Source organism: Lycium barbarum, chromosome 7 (assembly GCF_019175385.1).
Source record: "Lycium barbarum isolate Lr01 chromosome 7, ASM1917538v2, whole genome shotgun sequence".
NCBI lineage: Eukaryota > Viridiplantae > Streptophyta > Magnoliopsida > Solanales > Solanaceae > Lycium > Lycium barbarum.
Window position 1 is genome coordinate 125,085,968 of NC_083343.1, and position 18,186 is coordinate 125,104,153.

General features: G+C 31.3%; 2 protein-coding genes across 2 annotated transcripts; one reads left to right on the forward strand and one right to left on the reverse strand.

Moving 5' to 3' along the window:
• The first annotated feature begins 2,159 nt into the window (after nt 1-2,159).
• On the forward strand, nt 2,160-8,149 carry LOC132604188 (catalase-like). Its single transcript, XM_060317566.1, has 8 exons — nt 2,160-2,251; nt 4,841-4,937; nt 5,643-5,920; nt 6,192-6,968; nt 7,355-7,444; nt 7,549-7,616; nt 7,704-7,797; nt 7,883-8,149. The coding sequence occupies exons 1-8, from the start codon at nt 2,237-2,239 to the stop codon at nt 7,940-7,942; spliced, it is 1,479 nt and encodes a 492-aa protein (XP_060173549.1). The 5' UTR covers nt 2,160-2,236; the 3' UTR covers nt 7,943-8,149.
• A 1,494-nt stretch (nt 8,150-9,643) lies between these two features.
• Nucleotides 9,644-13,643, reverse strand: LOC132601894 (probable serine/threonine-protein kinase CST). The gene is made up of 5 exons (XM_060314946.1): nt 13,571-13,643; nt 12,207-12,505; nt 10,176-10,311; nt 9,914-10,053; nt 9,644-9,829 (listed from the first exon to the last, which is right to left on the reverse strand). The coding sequence occupies exons 1-5, from the start codon at nt 13,641-13,643 to the stop codon at nt 9,644-9,646; spliced, it is 834 nt and encodes a 277-aa protein (XP_060170929.1).
• Nucleotides 13,644-18,186: the final 4,543 nt, after the last annotated feature.

The following is an 18,186-nucleotide window of genomic DNA, read 5'->3' on the forward strand; positions in this document are numbered from 1 at the left end:
TTATATACAATATATTATCACATATGCTAGCTAGCAGCTGACCATGGCACTCAATAGTTCGGAAAATTCGTAAAAATCCTGAACATTCCCTTTTTTTTTCACATTAAAAAAACAGAAATTGATCATCCGATATTCAAGTTCAACACATCCACAAAATGAATGTCGCACAGACATAGAATGTTAAAATAGATGTGAGATAATTAGAGAAGATTAGAAATAATCATATTTGCAAGAAAGTTCAAGTAGTATATATAAATAGAGGATAAAGTGCGAGAATGTCATTTGAGATGGTTTAGTCAGCAGGTGTAGAACCGTGGTGAATAAAAGTGTTAAAAGAGGATGAAATAGACCTAGAATCGCAAGGAACGAAGTTTCTCGAAAGACCTGCATCTCTAGGGATCTACGCATGCTTAGCAAGAAGAATATAATTTAACAATAATAATCTATATAGTGATACCTATGAAAACATCTTTTAGACATGATAACATACTTACTATATGTTATATGCTTTCTGGGCAAGAATTTAATTCAAGTTAGGGTCGTAAAACTCAGACTATATATTTACTTCTCTAGAAGAAAGTGACAACCAAATTTGTGTGAAAGAATCAAACACGGTGTTCATTTATGGACAATTTTCGAAGTCTTTAAAAAGTATATTTTCAGGATGCGTATGAAAAATATTTGAATAAAAGTTAAAAAGAAATTACTATTTAAAGTTGAAATCGGAAAAAATATAGTGGAAGTTTTTTTCACTTGAAAAAAAAAATATGAAAGTTGAAAATTTGTGAGCGGAAACTAATGTTTTGAAAAAGTCATAATACATAAACAAGCCTTCAAACTTAACTCAGCTGGCAAGTATGTCATCCAACTTTAGATGTGTAGAGATATACACCTCAACTTGTATAAAGTTAAACATGTAAACACAAATGTTGACGTGGTACTAATGTGTCACCTTCAAAATTTATGTGTCACGTCAGCGCCACATCAGCATTTGTGTTTATGTGTTCAACTTTATACAAGTTGAGACGCATAGTTGTGCACACTCAAAGTTGGAGGGCATATTTGTCAGCTGAGTCTAAGTTTAAGTATTTGTTTATGTATTATGCCTTTGAAAAACTTCACTTTAAATACACATTCCACTATTTCAATACGTATTTCACTTGAAGTTCAAATAATATTTCACTAAACTTAAAACTTTCTGATCAACCCACCATCTGTAAACTTCATATTTTGAAATACTAAAAAAGTACTAATTATTCTATGGCGAAATGTGCACATTGCACTATTCTTTTTCTAAAACTTCAGCTTAAAATACACATATTCTCAAAGAATACATATACACAGTAGTACTTAATTTGAAAAAACAAAAAACATATATATACACAGTAGTACATGATAACATAAACGCTTGGTATTTTGGTAGAACTTAGAAGTGTACAATGTGACAGGACTATAAAGTTTTAACCTAAGCTCCAAAAAGAAATTACCGTCATCAAAATATAGATGTTGATGCTTGTCGCCAAAATTGACTAAGTTTCTCTTCTTTTTTTTTATTTCTGGGTTTCGGGATCTATATAACTCACTAAGTACACGTATTATGTATCTTTTCATTTGATTGGATCAGGAAACACAATGAATATGGAAAAATGTAAACATACTATGTCTATGAGTGTGCTTTCGTTTTTATCATCTTACAGCTTTTACGCACTAAATCTTATCCATTTGAACGGTATCATTTCTATTAATTTATTATATTCTATTTTTTTAAAATCTGTTTTATTTTTAATTTTAGATTTTAAGAAAGCTTACCTATAATAATTGGCTCAGTGAGGAAGTTAATTAAGGGGCGCGGGGGTTTCATCCGAACATCTTTCGCCAAAAACATATATGTATATAGGATTAAATTAATTTTTATATATACGTAGTAAATGTTGAAGACTCGTGACTTCTTCATGTGTTTACTTATTTATATTTAAATTCCCTTAGTGAAAGTTTTGGTTTCTGACATTATTTTAGGTAACATGTTAGTATAAAAAAAATTCTTACACCCACAATATATATAACTTAAAATAATAATAAAAATAGATCGAATTTCATCAGCATTATGAGATTTTTACGTGTATCATCAATTTACTTTAGTGCCCTCCACAGGTTATAAATAAGTTGCTCTTTGTCACTCTCAGCACACTCCAACCATAAAGGCTCTCTCTTCAATTCTCTTCTCGTTAGGATCATTATGGATCTTTCTAAGGTATCAATATTTTGAATACAGAACCTTTGTTAATCACTTTTTATTGATCCTTTGTTTTCTTAATTAGTTCTTGTGCAATATTTGATTTGGTAGTATCTAAGGTATTAATTTTTTTTCACGTTCAAAGATAGTGAGATCCTATCATTTCCATCATACTTCTTGGTGCAGTTATAGTTTACTTCTTTGAAGGTTTAATCTAAGGTGTCTTTTATCTTTGTTGAGATGATACGTTTAAAAGTCTCTTATTCATAACATGAATTACAGTACTAACGATTCTTCAACTTTAAGGAAAAGAAGTGGAGCACTAGTTTGTATTTTGGAAAAAGTTGCAAGTTCTGTGAGTGAAAATTAAACTCAAAATTGAAAATAATAACTTCTGTATTAGCAAGTGGTCAACTTATGAAAAGTCATTTAAACTAACGATTTAAGTTATATATATATATATATATATATATATATATATATATATATATATATATATTGATTTAAGTTATATATATTGATGAAATAAATTTCTTTCTACACTATGCGTGTATTTTAGTGTATATAACACGTTTGTTATTATTTTCACCAAATTATCAACTAATGTTTATCACAAAATTTACTTATAATTACCAAGTAAGTGATCTAATTATATAATATATTCTTATACTGTCAGTGTATAAATCTTAAATTCTTAAAATAATACTTTGAGAAACAAATAGTTTTAAAAATTATTATATGGAAATTTGTAATTTTTAAAAGAAAATTATGTATATATCATGAGTGCAAAAATAGATTTTAAATGGCAAAATACTCAAATTCCTTTAAAATTTTCAGAAAATTTTAAAAACCCTTATACATAAATTAAACAAACATCACCGACACATGTGAAAAATTAATTTCTCAAAGGAAAATTTTGTCACGTGCTCTTACGCCTCATTAAAAAGAGAAAATATATTTTTCTCAAAACAACGTACTAAACAAACTGTCTGTACTGTGCTGAAGTCTCCATTTCCATACAAGTAAATTATATTTCTGTCAAAATAACAACAAATTCGGCCTATAAATGTTCCATAATATATACATATACACACTATGAGCTTGTTTGGATGAGCTTATGCCTATAAGCTGTTTGCAGCTTATAAGCTAAAAAAAAAAAGTTGGGGTAGTCTAATTTTTTTTTTTTTTTTGGCTTATAAGTTGTTTTCAACTTATAAGCTGCTTTAGATAAGCTAAGTCAAATGGGCCCAATTATTTTTTTGAGCTTATTTTAAGCACAAAATGACTTTAAGCTAGTCAGTCAAACACTCAAATAATACTTTGAGAAACAAATAGTTTTAAAAATTATTATATGGAAATTTGTAATTTTTAAAAGAAAATTATGTATATATCATGAGTGCAAAAATAGATTTTAAATGGCAAAATACTCAAATTCCTTTAAAATTTTCAGAAAATTTTAAAAACCCTTATACATAAATTAAACAAACATCACCGACACATGTGAAAAATTAATTTCTCAAAGGAAAATTTTGTCACGTGCTCTTACGCCTCATTAAAAAGAGAAAATATATTTTTCTCAAAACAACGTACTAAACAAACTGTCTGTACTGTGCTGAAGTCTCCATTTCCATACAAGTAAATTATATTTCTGTCAAAATAACAACAAATTCGGCCTATAAATGTTCCATAATATATACATATACACACTATGAGCTTGTTTGGATGAGCTTATGCCTATAAGCTGTTTGCAGCTTATAAGCTAAAAAAAAAAAGTTGGGGTAGTCTAATTTTTTTTTTTTTGGCTTATAAGTTGTTTTCAACTTATAAGCTGCTTTAGATAAGCTAAGTCAAATGGGCCCAATTATTTTTTTGAGCTTATTTTAAGCACAAAATGACTTTAAGCTAGTCAGTCAAACACTCAAAAAAGCTGAAAACAGCTTATAAGCAACTTATAAGCCAATCCAAACGGGCTCTATGTATATAAAAGGGAACGATAATGGTTAATTTTTAGCTTTTCCTCACGTGGAAGATAAAGTTCTTGTTTACCTTTGCTTATAAGTAATTGTTTGGGATATATAAGAAGGCTGTTAGATGCATCAATTTAGGATACACATAGAAGGAATTGTTTGTTTGTACTATTGATTTTGTTATTTGAAGGTTTTGGAAATTGACAAAGCTAAATTAAAGTACTCTCTTGCATATTGTGTTGTTAATATAGAGGCGGATCTAGCCTTAAAGCTATGGATTCACGTGATCCTATTAGTTTTTGCTTGAATTATGTATTTGTATTGAAAATTTATTAAATATCTATACATATTTTATTTTTTAACTTAGTTATTACAATTGTTTATTAATCTATGTTGCTCGGACTCTTTAAAAATTATGTGTGCTGGATCCTCCAAAAGTTAGGCATGTTTGAAGAATATGGCACGGATGCAACAATATTTTTAAAGGGTCCGAGCAACATAGATATTAATTTGAAATTGTTTATAGATTTAAATTATAGATTTATTAGTATATTAATGGTTTGAACTCTGAGAAGTATAGTGGATTTTGTTGGATTTGATTTGGGAGTTAATTAATTAATTAATTAATGTTGTGATGCAGTATCGCCCATCAAGTGCATATGATTCCCCTTTCTTGACAACAAATGCTGGTGGTCCTGTTTACAACGACGTATCTTCCTTAACTGTTGGACCTAGAGGTATTTTTTTTTAAATCACTGTCATTTGTAAACTATTTATTCTCTAGTTAATTATGTGATATGCAGTTTTTTAGAGATCCCACATACACAACCATTTTGTTGTAATCACTTTATTTAATAGTTCTGCTTCTAAAGGTTTTTTTTTTTTTTTTTGTACAAATTGATTAATCTTATGTCATCAACAGTTTCTTTAAAATTATAATCTTGTAAAATTTTTCATTATAGTTCCATTATTGGTTAGGGATTGACGTGTTAGGTGTTTTGTTCATTAATCAGACTTTTGCTTCCTTCTTTCTATCTTTCTGACAGTTATTTTACCTGATATGAATTGGAGTATAATCATAGTTTATACATGTTCCTACATGTTCCTCAATAACAATGGTCAGCATATAAAGTTTTAGAATTATAGGAATATATGTTTGGTAGATGATAGATGGCAATTATTCTTGACGGAAAGTAATAAATCACTTCTAATTTTCATATTCTGTCTTCTTAAATAATCTTGTTTAGTTCAGTTGTAATGAACCTTGAATTAAATCTTCATATTTCCCATTCAGGAGGAATCCTCTGTTTTAATGAATTTATGAGCTAAAAACAAAATAGGTTTCGCTATCTAGATGTTCTAAAGACTTTCTAACATAAGATTTTGAACATTATCCAATCTTAGTCAAGTGATCAATATCTCAACTATTATATTTTTGGCAGGGCCTGTCCTCCTTGAGGATTATCACTTAATAGAGAAGCTTGCGACTTTTGATCGTGAGCGGATTCCTGAGCGTGTTGTTCATGCTAGAGGTGCTAGTGCCAAAGGTTTCTTTGAAGTCACTCATGATATTTCTCATCTTACCTGTGCTGATTTTCTCCGAGCTCCTGGTGTTCAAACATCTGTTATTTGCCGCTTCTCTACTGTCGTCCATGAGCGTGGAAGCCCCGAGTCCATCAGGGACATTCGCGGTTTTGCTGTCAAATTTTACACCAGAGAGGTATTTAGCTCATCAAACTGTGTTACCTGAAAAATGAAGGGCTTTTTTCATTTTTGGCCCATAGGACAGAATTAATTACAACCGCTAGCCAAAATATACCGAACCTATACACTATTTTATATGTATATTTATGTATATTTAATGTATATTATATCTCTACAATATGTATATTTATACTTACTGCTTTCTTGGATTGTGTTTGTTCAATTGTATTGTCTTGAATTAATGCCTCTTAACTTAGTTCTGTATCTTACTTGTTTTAATAAATCAGGGTAACTTTGATCTGGTTGGAAACAGCGTCCCCGTCTTCTTTAATCGTGATGCAAAGTCCTTCCCAGACACTATTCGTGCACTGAAACCGAATCCAAAGTCACACATTCAGGAAAACTGGAGGATCCTTGATTTCTTCTCTTTCCTTCCGGAGAGTTTGCATACGTTCGCCTTCTTCTACGATGATGCTTGTCTCCCGATAGATTACAGACACATGGAAGGTTTCGGTGTTCACGCCTATCAATTGATCAACAAAGATGGGAAAGCACATTATGTGAAGTTTCACTGGAAGCCAACTTGTGGTGTGAAGTATATGACAGAGGAAGAAGCTATTAGGGTTGGAGGTACCAATCATAGCCACGCCACCAAGGATCTCTACGATTCGATTGCTGCTGGAAACTATCCCGAGTGGAAACTTTTTATCCAAATTATGGATCCTGAGGATGTAGACAAATTCGATTTTGACCCTCTTGATGTTACCAAGACCTGGCCCGAGGATATCTTGCCATTGATGCCAGTTGGTCGATTGGTATTGAATAGGAACATCGATAACTTCTTTGCTGAGAACGAGCAGCTCGCGTTTAACCCTGGCCATATTGTCCCTGGTATTTACTATTCAGAGGATAAGCTTCTCCAGACTCGGATATTCGCGTATGCTGATACTCAGAGACACCGCATCGGACCAAACTATATGCTGCTTCCAGTTAATGCTCCCAAGTGTGCTCATCACAGTAATCACCGTGATGGTGCGATGAACTTCATGCATCGTGATGAAGAGGTACCCGTCAATTCGTACTATCTTGTTTTTCCTTGTGTTGCCTCTGTTCAAACATATATTTTCGTTCTCCTCACAACCATAAGGGTGCATTTTAGCTAATAATTTGCAATATTACTTGCTTTGGTGAAATATGTGGTTACGACAGTTTGAAGAATTAACCTAAATAGCCTCCTACCCAACCGCTTAAAATAGTTGTGGATCTATAAGATATATAATCCATGTATAATATGTGGATAACTATGTATAATCTATGTATACTAGTTAGGAAAAATAAACTGTGAATCTGCCCCGCTATTTTGTGTAAGGATCCCCAGGAGTTTTTGAAAATAATTAACTGTTGCAAGTTCCTATTAGTACTTTTCCTGATGTATAATTAAATGTGCCAGGTGGATTATTGGCCCTCAAGGTTTGATTCTGTTCGTCCTGCCGAGCAGTATCCAATTCCTTCTTGTGTCTTGCAAGGAAGGCGTGAAATGGTGAGGCCAAACTTTTTCTTCTTGTTCGTCTGAATAAATAAATTGTGTTTTATTAATCTATGAATGAGTTTAATTTTCACTTACATATATTATTGGTTTTTTAGTGCGTTATTCCGAAAGAGAACAACTTCAAGCAGCCAGGAGAGAGATACAGATCCTGGGCACCCGACAGGTAATTTGGTTCTTCTATCATATTAATATCGCCAATTTTCCGCCCTGGTAAACACATGGGGATAAGTTAGTATCCTTGTTATTTCAGGCAAGACAGATATATCGCCAAATGGGTGCAATCTTTATCTGATCCCCGTGTCACTCATGAGATACGCAGTATATGGATATCCTACTTGTCTCAGGTTTGAGTTTTCTTCTTTCGCATGATTCTTTATCCTAATTGAGAGCGGTAAATAAAACCAATATTTTCGCGTGGATACATTGCAGGCTGACAAGTCTTGTGGTCAGAAGGTAGCTTCTCGTCTCTCTATGAAGGCTGCAATGTGAAGATGAAAACAGTTGGAAACGTTTCAAGTTGCAATGCCTAAGGACTAGTACAAGAAAACTCGTGTTGTGCTATAAATTGTACTTTCTTTTTTTTTTTGTACGATAATGTTGTATTGTACCGAGCTTTGATGTCTTGTGTTTTACTATGATGATGTTGGAACCCTGAATAAGTTTTGCAGTTGTATATATGTTCAAGTATTATGATCATCTTCTTTCTTTCTACCTTGTTTCACTTTTTTAAGTCCAGGCGGCCACTTTCTCACCTTGGTGCTTCAAGTACAGTACTCTTGAGTTCAATAATACAACTTCCATTTAGTATGTCAGCTAGATTATATTGAACAATTTAGACTAATATATATTGAATGAATGTTGTTCAAACTATAGTTACCAGTGAACCTATGTAAGAAAGTCAATATTCAGACCAACACAATTCAAGCTCAAATAAGCGATGAATTTCTTCTTCTTCTTCTTTTTTTCGCGCGGATTTCCCTTCATTTGGGGTGGTCTTTAATTTTTTCCCTTCTGGTGATCTTTAATTGTTATCCTTCATCTAATACTCTGAGGTTCCGGATTCAAAAAGAAGGAATTTTCGCAAGACAAATGTTTTTTTGAGTGGAGTTCTAACCCGAAACCACGTATGGCAAAAATTAAAAATTAAAGACCACCCCAGCGAGGGCCAATTCTGCAAATTTCCCGACGAATTTCACTAACTTGTGACTGGAATTACAAAGGAATTCATGAACTGAAAGGGAAATTGCTAAGAACGAACACAGAAGGAAGAAGACAGATAGAAGAACGGGATGAGAAGCAAAACTCACAGAAAGGGGATGAGGGCATATAGACACTTCGTAATATTTCGCATAACCCATTCTTTCAAACTCTATAACATTTTACTTGGCCCAATAATTCCAATTGAATCATTCTTGTTTACCACTTCTAACCCATTTGTACTTAATTATTTAATATAATAAGATTTACAAAACATAGCAACTTAACGGATTATGGACTCCAATCTTCCGTATTTTCTCTCTCTCACGCTTCTCTCCCCAACTTGGATTTCAATTTTATATTTTAATCCAAAATCTCCACCTCACAAAACAAGGAAACAAGCAGCTCCATATTTCCTTCTTGTAAATTTCTTTGAATCACGTATTAACATTTTACTCCAATTTCTTCAATGGAATTTCCTCTTTTTTTTTTTTTTTGGTAGATAAATGCTTTTTGCATTGTTATGGTGAAAGAAATTATGGTTACGGTGATTTTTGGTGAGGGGTATGATGGCTAATCTGGCGGTGGAATAATTGTTTGTCGGATGTATGTCCTTGGGTTTATGTTATTTGTATGCCCAATGTATCACTAGACATATACACATGAGACACAATTTGAAGTACTTATGGTAAATTAGTAATTGTTCCAAATACTTGGCAATTTGAAACAAGTTGGGTAGGTTTTTCACCCCATCCTCCAATTTAAATGTCGTTTAAGTTTTGAAATTAATCATATTGATGAAATTAATAATAATTTATAACTGTCAAGAGACATTTTAGAAATTAATCATATTGATGAAAAATAATAATTTATGCCTAGTAGTTTTACCCCTTCCTAGGACTCTCATCCTTTTTGCTCCCTGTATGACTCGAACCCACAACCTTAGAGTTAGAGGTGGAGGATACTTATCACTTGAGCAACCCCTCTTGTCATTTATGTCCAGTAATTATTTAGCAAAGAGGATATATAGAAGAAAATAGGAAGGTAAAAATTACCAGAGGCCATGTACTCTGGAGCTGCATAGCCATAAGTACCCATAACTCCGGTTGTCACATGTGATTCGCCATTTGCAGGACCTAGCTTAGCAAGTCCAAAATCAGAAAGCTTGGCATTGTCGTCCTAAATTTGGAACAAATAATCTCCTTGTTAATAATTAGTTGATAATAAAACAAAAAATTCATTAAGTTATATTAGAGCAATTACCCCATCCAGTAAAATGTTGGCAGCTTTAAAATCACGGTAAATGACTTGCTTCTTTGTTGTGTGCAAAAAAACAAGACCTCGAGCTGCTCCTATTAATATCTTAATTCGTTTGTCCCAGGAAAGTGTGTCTGCACCCTCTTCTAGTAATTAATTTTCCAACAATAATAATAGTGTCAATTTTTTTTCTTGATAGTGTATACTTGGACTCATAACTAAAAAGCAATTAATTTGAACAGGAAAAAAAAAATAATGAGGCTCTTACTTCTGAAAAGGTGATTATCTAAACTCCCTTTCTGCATGTATTCATATACAAGCAGGAATTGCTTCTGCTCCCAGCAATATCCGATTAATTTGACTAGATTTGGATGACTAAATTTTCCCAGAAACTCTACTTCTGCCTGCCCACACAATTATATATTTTTGTAAGAATTCATATAGAAACGTGTATATGTTCGATTTGCAAAACATTTTATGTATTGATCAAGTAAAAAATATATAATTAAATTCTATGATAAAATAAGATTATGAGTAAGAGACAGGACATGGCGCAGGTTCAGCTTACGGAGGACACGACCCTAGATAGGAGGTTTTGGAGGACTCAGATTAGGGTAGAAGGCTAGTAGGTAGTCGTTGTTTCGATCTATAGTCTATTGCCCTTTGTTTCTTGCTACTATATGTGGTTTCTTGTACTTCGATTATCTTATTTATCTGTGGTAGCTACTGTTTCCTTTTTTTCAGACTGCTTTATTCTGACTTATTCGCTTTCTTTAGTTTCATTTGTATTCTGCTTTGAACTGCTTGTGCTTACCTAACCTTTCTCGTTGTGATTTCTCTTGAGCCGAGGGTCTTTCGGAAACAGCCTCCCTGTCTTCCGAGATAGGGGTATGGTCTGCGTACACTTTACCCTCCCCAGACCTCACATTGTGGGATTTCACTGGGTATGTTGTTGTTGTTGTTGTTGTAGTAAGTGATAGCCAAATTAAATTTATAAACTAAGCTGACAGTGTAGAAAATATTTTTACAATACTATTCCCTTCGTTCTCTTTTGTTTATCTACTCCACTTTAGTAAATTAAGACAACATTAATTATTTTCTTTCAATTTTACCCTCGTCATTAAGTAGCCATTAATTGTCAAGCTAAATTGTCAAATTAGATCTCTAAAGTACCATTAATAAGGATCATGTCATAAATAAACACTTAATTAATCATCTAGTACCATTAATAATAAGGATAATTTAAAGAAAAAAGTAACTAATTAATCTTTTCTTAAATCGAATGCAAAATGCAAACTAGATAAGTAAAAGTGAACCATGTGTTTACAATAGATGCATGTCATATGTTTGCACATACACTTTATTAATATTTAATAACTTATCAACTAATAGAAATTATTACTCCTTATTAAATCACTTAACCATCAGTACAAGAAAGGATACATTTGCCAATAAAAAATTTCATTGTCATAGTATTAACTATTGTTGCAAAAAACACTTTTGGCAACAACATTTTTTTTGTTGTTGCATAAACTTTTCCCATCGGTTGTTATTGCAACGACGGGCAACAAATTTTTTGTTGTTGCCAAAAATACTTTTTGCAACAATAGTCAATATATGACAACAAAATTGAATTGTTTGGCAACAAAAAAAGTTCATTTTTAAAAGTTTCATCATATATGCCACCAATATAACTAAGTTGTAGTCAAATATTGAATTTTGCCAACAATATTATATTTGTTGCCAAAGAGTTGTGCCATTTATGTACTTTCTTGTAGTGCATGGTAAATTAGTATAGTTTGGTGTAAACATCCGATGCGATGTTTTTACCGAATCAAGGGAATGCTAACTTAAACTCATATTTAATTGGGAAAAGGGTCAAAAATGCCCCTCTACTTTTGAAAAAGAGCTAAAAATATCTTCCATTATAAATTTGGGTCAAAAATACCCCTCCCGTCATTAAAGTTTTCAAATATATCCCTGTCTTAACGGAAATCCCCAACATAACCCGATTTCATTTTTAAACCCGCTCCATTTAAATCCGACTCAACTACATAAAAAACACATATGCGATCAACTTGTTCCCGACCAACATCTGGAGCTACTTGACATAGAAGTTAGTTGAGCTGGGTTTAAAAATGAAATTGAGTTATGTTGGGGATTTCCGTTAAGACAGGGTTATATTTGAAAACTTTAATGACCGGAGGGTATTTTTGACCCAAAATTGTAATGAAGGATATTTTTGGCCCTTTTTCCAAAATAGAGGGGCATTTTTTACCCTTTTCCCAATTTAATTTACCTGCCATTCGTTGAGACCTTGCTGGCTATCTGCGTTAGATTTTTTTACAGCGACGGCCATTCCAAAGCCAGCTTTAGAAGGAGCTAAGGTATGCTCATCAACCCAGCCTTTATAAACACTACCAAAACCTCCTTCCCCTAATAATGTATCTGGTCTAAAATTTCTCGTTGCTCTTTTCAATTCCACTAAACTGTACAATTTCAAATTTGGTCTTACTATTTTCCCAGTACTACTTGCTGTAGCCGCCACTTCCTCTTTTCCTCCACCACTACAAGGCTGTGCATGAACCACTTTGGATGCTGCCACCATTATATAAAAAATATAACAAAATCAAGAACTATTAAATATAAGCTATATATCCATGTACTACATAACTAGAGTTTTAGTTATATACATCGTCATAAAATTACTACTATTTACACTATCAAATCATCTAAACGACATTTACAGGTAAGTCTCCTTAATTAAATTGTGGATCTGTAATCTTGAAAATAAGACACGTTATAAAAAAGTAAAGATGACCTGATGGTATAGTATAAAAAAAAAATTACATTCACGATATACTTATAACTTAAACTCTATAATCAGTGTTACACTAGTAGGTAATAATAATTTATATATGAGCTGAAAAATAATAAAGGCAAACTAACGGCCTTCTACTTACTCCCTCTGTCAATTTTTTACTTGTCTTGTATACTAAAAGTATTTGTCCATTTTTACTTGTCCAGTTTTGAAACCCAAGAGATAATTTACCCTTAGTATTAATAAGTAAGATTTTCCAATTCCTTTATTACTATTTTTTTATGGGGAATACGTGAGTTTCACGATATTCAATTAGTTGGTTGCACAATTTTTCTAGTAAGCTTTAATTGGTTTCAATCATTAGGTTACTTAGCAATAATTATGAGTGATATACTAAAATTGTCATTCTATTTCTGGCTCCTTTATAGACGTGACAAGCCAATACATGACAAGTAAAAAATGGACAGAGGCCGCATTAAATGCATATATAGACATTAAGGGTGTGTTTGGTACGTAGGAAAAATGTTTTCCGCAAAATAAGTGATTTTGGGTACTTATTATTTGGTAGTATTTAGTAACTAAACTGAAAATATTGGTTCAAGAGAGTAGACGGAGTGTTGGGGGTTAGGGAAGACAATCGATCAGCATGATATTCCATTTCATAAAACTTGTTTTCCTATTCATACATCATACTTTCACCACATAAGTCATTTTTTATCTTGATTTTTAAGGAACTTATTTCACTTTCAGAAAAATATTTTCCTCCATTCCGAACACAAATTAAGGGTTAAAATGACCAACCAAATTAATTACTACTAGCAAATTAATAGTACAATACATACCTGCTGGAGCGACGTTAGACAGCTTAATAGTGGTAGAAAGATTATCCACAGGCTTTACACAGCAGTTTCCCATTTCTCCTCTTTTCCCTTTTCTGCAAAATGACTATAGATGATATGAGTATGCTATTTTGAGTGAATTATAGTAGTACTGTGTCACTGGGTACTACAGTAGTAATAAGAATGTTAGCTAGCTTGTGGTAACAGCTTATATATAGTATAATATTCCATCATATTTGAGGTTCCAATTTTCTGGGAAGAAGAGAAGAAGGATCCGAAGAAAGCGCGTATCCCTTATTTTTTGGAAGATTATATGTAAGTGTAAGTAATTTCTATATTATTAAGTGATCTTTATTTGTTATGACGGATAATCTTTCTTATTTTTAAAATTATAAAATTTAAGGAGACTTATATGTAGACATATATTCTTTGGGTGACTTGATAGTTTAAAAGATATTGGAACAATTAGTAAAAATGATATTGTTTTCAGTATGACAAATAAGTTATGTATACACCGTTATGTCACATTTACCTATTTAGCAGTTAGTAGCTAACCAATCTTTGACTAGTAGATCTAATGAACATTATCGAGAAAAGGATCAAAATCATACATTATGTTTGGGTTTGGATCAAAATCATACATATTCTTTCACATGGATCACTAATAGTATATTATGTTTGCATAAGTGGTGCACTTTTAGTCAAACTCCCAAATATTTTTTTAGAAATTTAACGGAAAAGAACAAAAATGCCCCTAAACTTTTAGAAAAGGTATAAAAATACCCTTTATTCATCTATTTTACTAAAACTACCCCTCAATTCAACTTTTTGGCTCATTTATTCCCCTTGACTAACAGACAACACTAATTTTTTTTTTTAAATATAAATTGCACATGACATTTTATTACTGAAAAATTAATTTATTCTTTTAAAAAGAAATATGAAAATCGTTATTTGTAGAATAAGGAAAAATAATTTTTCAACATCCGTTTCTTTAAAACACAAATGTAGTAAGCCTTTTATATATATAAAAAAAAATGGATTTTCATTAAAACATGTGGAATTTTTTTAAATTTGGAAAACGTTTTTTTACCGGGTGGAAACCCCATTTTTTTAGAAAATTCAATTTTTAAATCTGAAAAACTGATTGTTTTTTTAAGTAAAATGTGCAAAACTAATACTCCATAATTTTCTTCTAGATTTAAAAAAAGATAGTTTTCTGGTTTTTTTTAAACACAGTTTTTCCATAAAAAATTTAATTTTTTCAGATTTTTATAAAAATCTAGTTTTTCACATTTTGAAAAGAAAAAAAAATTAGTGTTGTTCGTTAGTCAAGGTTTTACTCGTTAAAAAAAAGTTTTCCAAATTTAAAAAAATTCCACATGTTTTAATGAAAATCCAATTCTGTTTTTTTTTATATATATAAAAGGCTTACTACATTTGTTTTTTAAAGAAACGGGTGTTGAAAAATTATTTTTCCTTATTCTACAAATAACGATTTTTCAGATTTCTTTTTAAAAGAATAAATTAATTTTTCAGTAATAAAATGTCATGTGCAATTTATTTTTTTATTTTTAAAAACAATTAGTGTTGTCCGTTAGTCAAGGGGAATAAATGAGCCAAAAAGTTGAATTGAGGGGTAGTTTTAGCAAAATAGATGAATAAAGGGTATTTTTATACCTTTTCTAAAAGTTCAGGGGCATTTTTATTCTTTTCCGTTAAATTTCTAAAAAAATATTTGGGAGTTTGACTAAAAGTGCACCACTTATGCAAACATAATGTACTGTTAGTGCTCCATGTGAAAGAATATGTATGATTTTGATCCAAACCCAAACATAATGTATGATTTTGGTCCTTTTCTCGAACATTATCTATGTAGTTCCAACTGTTGCCAGGTCCGATTAAAAGTTAAAAAAATAGGTGGAACAAGAGGCTTTAGAGGGGAAGGAGCAGAGCCGAGCTTTAGCTGAAGTAGGAGTGGAGTAGCGTCAATTTTCATAGCGAGGCTTAAGCCGATGGGATAGGGCGCGGCCTCCTAATTCTCAACCTGACCAAATTATACGTCGAAATTTTTTAACTTTATATATTCTTTGAATAATGTAAAAAAAATAATTAAAAGTACACGTATGAGACACGTCGCAGTTCACACTTCCCAAATAGAAAGATCAGAGACCAATTGTTATATCAGAAACTAGTAGATCGACATATATGCATGCCTCTTTGCCAGCCTGTCTCTGGATGACATAGCTTGGATCTATTGGATTATCTTAGCATAGATACGACAAAGTAAAAAAGAGAAATGACAAATCCCTCATATAATTAATACTAATGATTAATGAATTACAGTATAAATTATTAATTTTGTCCAGCTAATCAAGATGAAAAAGTTCTGTACTTGTCATAACATTCCTGATATCACTAGTAAATAAACAATATCATTAAAGCTGTATGTACATATATATTAAAGAGTCCGGAACCTAAATGACCCAAAAAAAAGATGGAATGAACCAAACTACCCCAAGATAAAAATGTAATATCAAAATATTCTTAACGCAGTAATTTATTGCGTTATATAAAAGTGACATAACGTCCCACGTTAAAATCCGTCACCCGAGTTTTGAGTTTTTTGTTTTTTTTTTTTTTAAAAAAACAAATTACATAGCGCAACTTTTTCATACGCTATGTAACCTAGCCCCAACTTCCACGTTTCCCACCCCTTCCTTGCCCCACTCCTTATACTCCTACTGTCCCCACTCCTTGTATTATCTTATCTTTATTTTTAACAATGTGACTTTCTATAAAAACATACTATATGCCAAATTCAATGTAATATTTTTGCAATTATTATTTTGTTCACAACGATAGATTATATTAATAGTATCACGATAATACTTTAAATTTTTTAAAAGACAAACTCTCTAATAAAAAGGTAGAAGGGTATTTAAGTTATGCTAATAACTTAATTAAAGTGGAGCAAAAATTAGAGACTTCTACATAAGAATAGAGGAAAAGGAGGAATTAATTGAGATCTAGAAGGCACTGATGGACTATAAAGGTTTAAAAAAAACAATAAAAATGTTAATTTTTATGCCTTAGCCCGAGCAAGAAAATGACTTCATTTTAAACAAAGATCGGAGAGCAACATTAAGAAGATAAAGTGACAAAACAATTAGAGGACATAAAATTAAACTATGATTTTTTTAAAAATGAATTATTATCATATTAAAAATATAAAACAAAAATTAGATTGTTTAACCCTCATATTATGCTGCTACAACTTAATGTTGGATCTTAGTACATTTTATTATATACCCCATTTTCCTCGAGCGTTATATTCATTCTAATCTTAACTCATTATAATAACATAAACTATTTCAAAAAGGAAAAAAAAGCAAGCATGTATTTTTTATAACGTATATTTTAATAACTTATACAATTCTTATACAATTAAAATTTAGAGAACAATTGAATAAGTTATTGTATATTTTAATTTTTGAGTAATGTATAAAGATCATGACTAAATCCAATAACTTGATTTTTTGTGTAATGTATAAAATTTGCAAAGGTTACAAATTACATAAGCATGTAACTTTTATTTATAAAAATATAATAGAGAAACCCTACAGTTTGTCAACATCACTTTTAAATTTCATGCTTAAGAAGAAAAAAAAGGGTATTATTTGGACTGTTATTTTATATATTTTTTACTTTCTTTTTTGAAATAATTTATGTTATTATTAATGAGTTAATATTAGAATGAATATAATGCTCGAGGAAAATGGGGTATATAATAAAATGTACTAAGATCCAACACTAAGTTGTAGCAGCATAATATGAGGGTTAAACAATCTAATTTTTGTTTTATATTTTTAATATGTTAATAATTCATTTTAAAAAAAATCATAGTTTAATTTTATGTCCTCTAATTGTTTTGTCACTTTATCTTCTTAATGTTGCTCTCCGATCTTTGTTTAAAATGAAGTCATTTTCTTGCTCGGGCGAAGGCATAAAAATTAACATTTTTATTGTTTTTTTTAAACCTTTATAGTCCATCAATGCCTTCTAGATCTCAATTAATTCCTCTTTTTCCTCTATTCTTATGTAGAAGTCTCTAATTTTTGCTCCACTTTAATTAAGTTATTACCATAACTTAAATACCCTCCTACCTTTTTATTGGAGAGTTTGTCTTTTAAAATTTTTTTAAAGTATTATCGTGATACTGTTAATATAATCTATCACTGTGAACAAAATAATAATTGTAAAAATATTACATTGTATTTGACATATAGTATGTTTCATAGAAATAGTCACATTCTTAAAAATAAAGATAAGATAGTACAAGGAGTGGGGACAGTAGGAGTATAAGGAGTGGGGCAAGGAAGGGGTGGGAAACGTGGGAGTTGGGGTGAGTTTGCATAGCGCATGAAAAAGTTGCGCTATGTAATTTGTTTTAAAAAACAAAAAAAAAGCTCAAAACTCGGGTGACGGATTTTAACATGGGACGTCAAGTCACTTTTATATAACGCTGTAAATTATTGCGTTAAGGGTATTTTGGAAACCACATTTTTTTCTTGGGGTATTTTGATTCATTCCATCTTTTTTTGGGTCATTTGGGTTAC

What these genes read in the sequence shown, in the direction of transcription:
- LOC132601894 (XM_060314946.1), bottom strand. Translation starts at nt 13,643, where the DNA reads ATGGGAAACTGCTGTGTAAAGCCTGTGGATAATCTTTCTACCACTATT. An exon ending in GTCTAACGTCGCTCCAGCAG is followed by an intron (nt 12,506 to 13,570) that starts GTATGTATTGTA and finishes TAATGGTGGCAG; the next exon opens with CATCCAAAGTGGTTCATGCA. An exon ending in AGATAATCACCTTTTCAGAA is followed by an intron (nt 10,054 to 10,175) that starts GTAAGAGCCTCA and finishes ATTAATTACTAG; the next exon opens with AAGAGGGTGCAGACACACTT.
- LOC132604188 (XM_060317566.1), top strand. An exon ending in TCATGCATCGTGATGAAGAG is followed by an intron (nt 6,969 to 7,354) that starts GTACCCGTCAAT and finishes TAAATGTGCCAG; the next exon opens with GTGGATTATTGGCCCTCAAG. An exon ending in TGCAAGGAAGGCGTGAAATG is followed by an intron (nt 7,445 to 7,548) that starts GTGAGGCCAAAC and finishes TTGGTTTTTTAG; the next exon opens with TGCGTTATTCCGAAAGAGAA.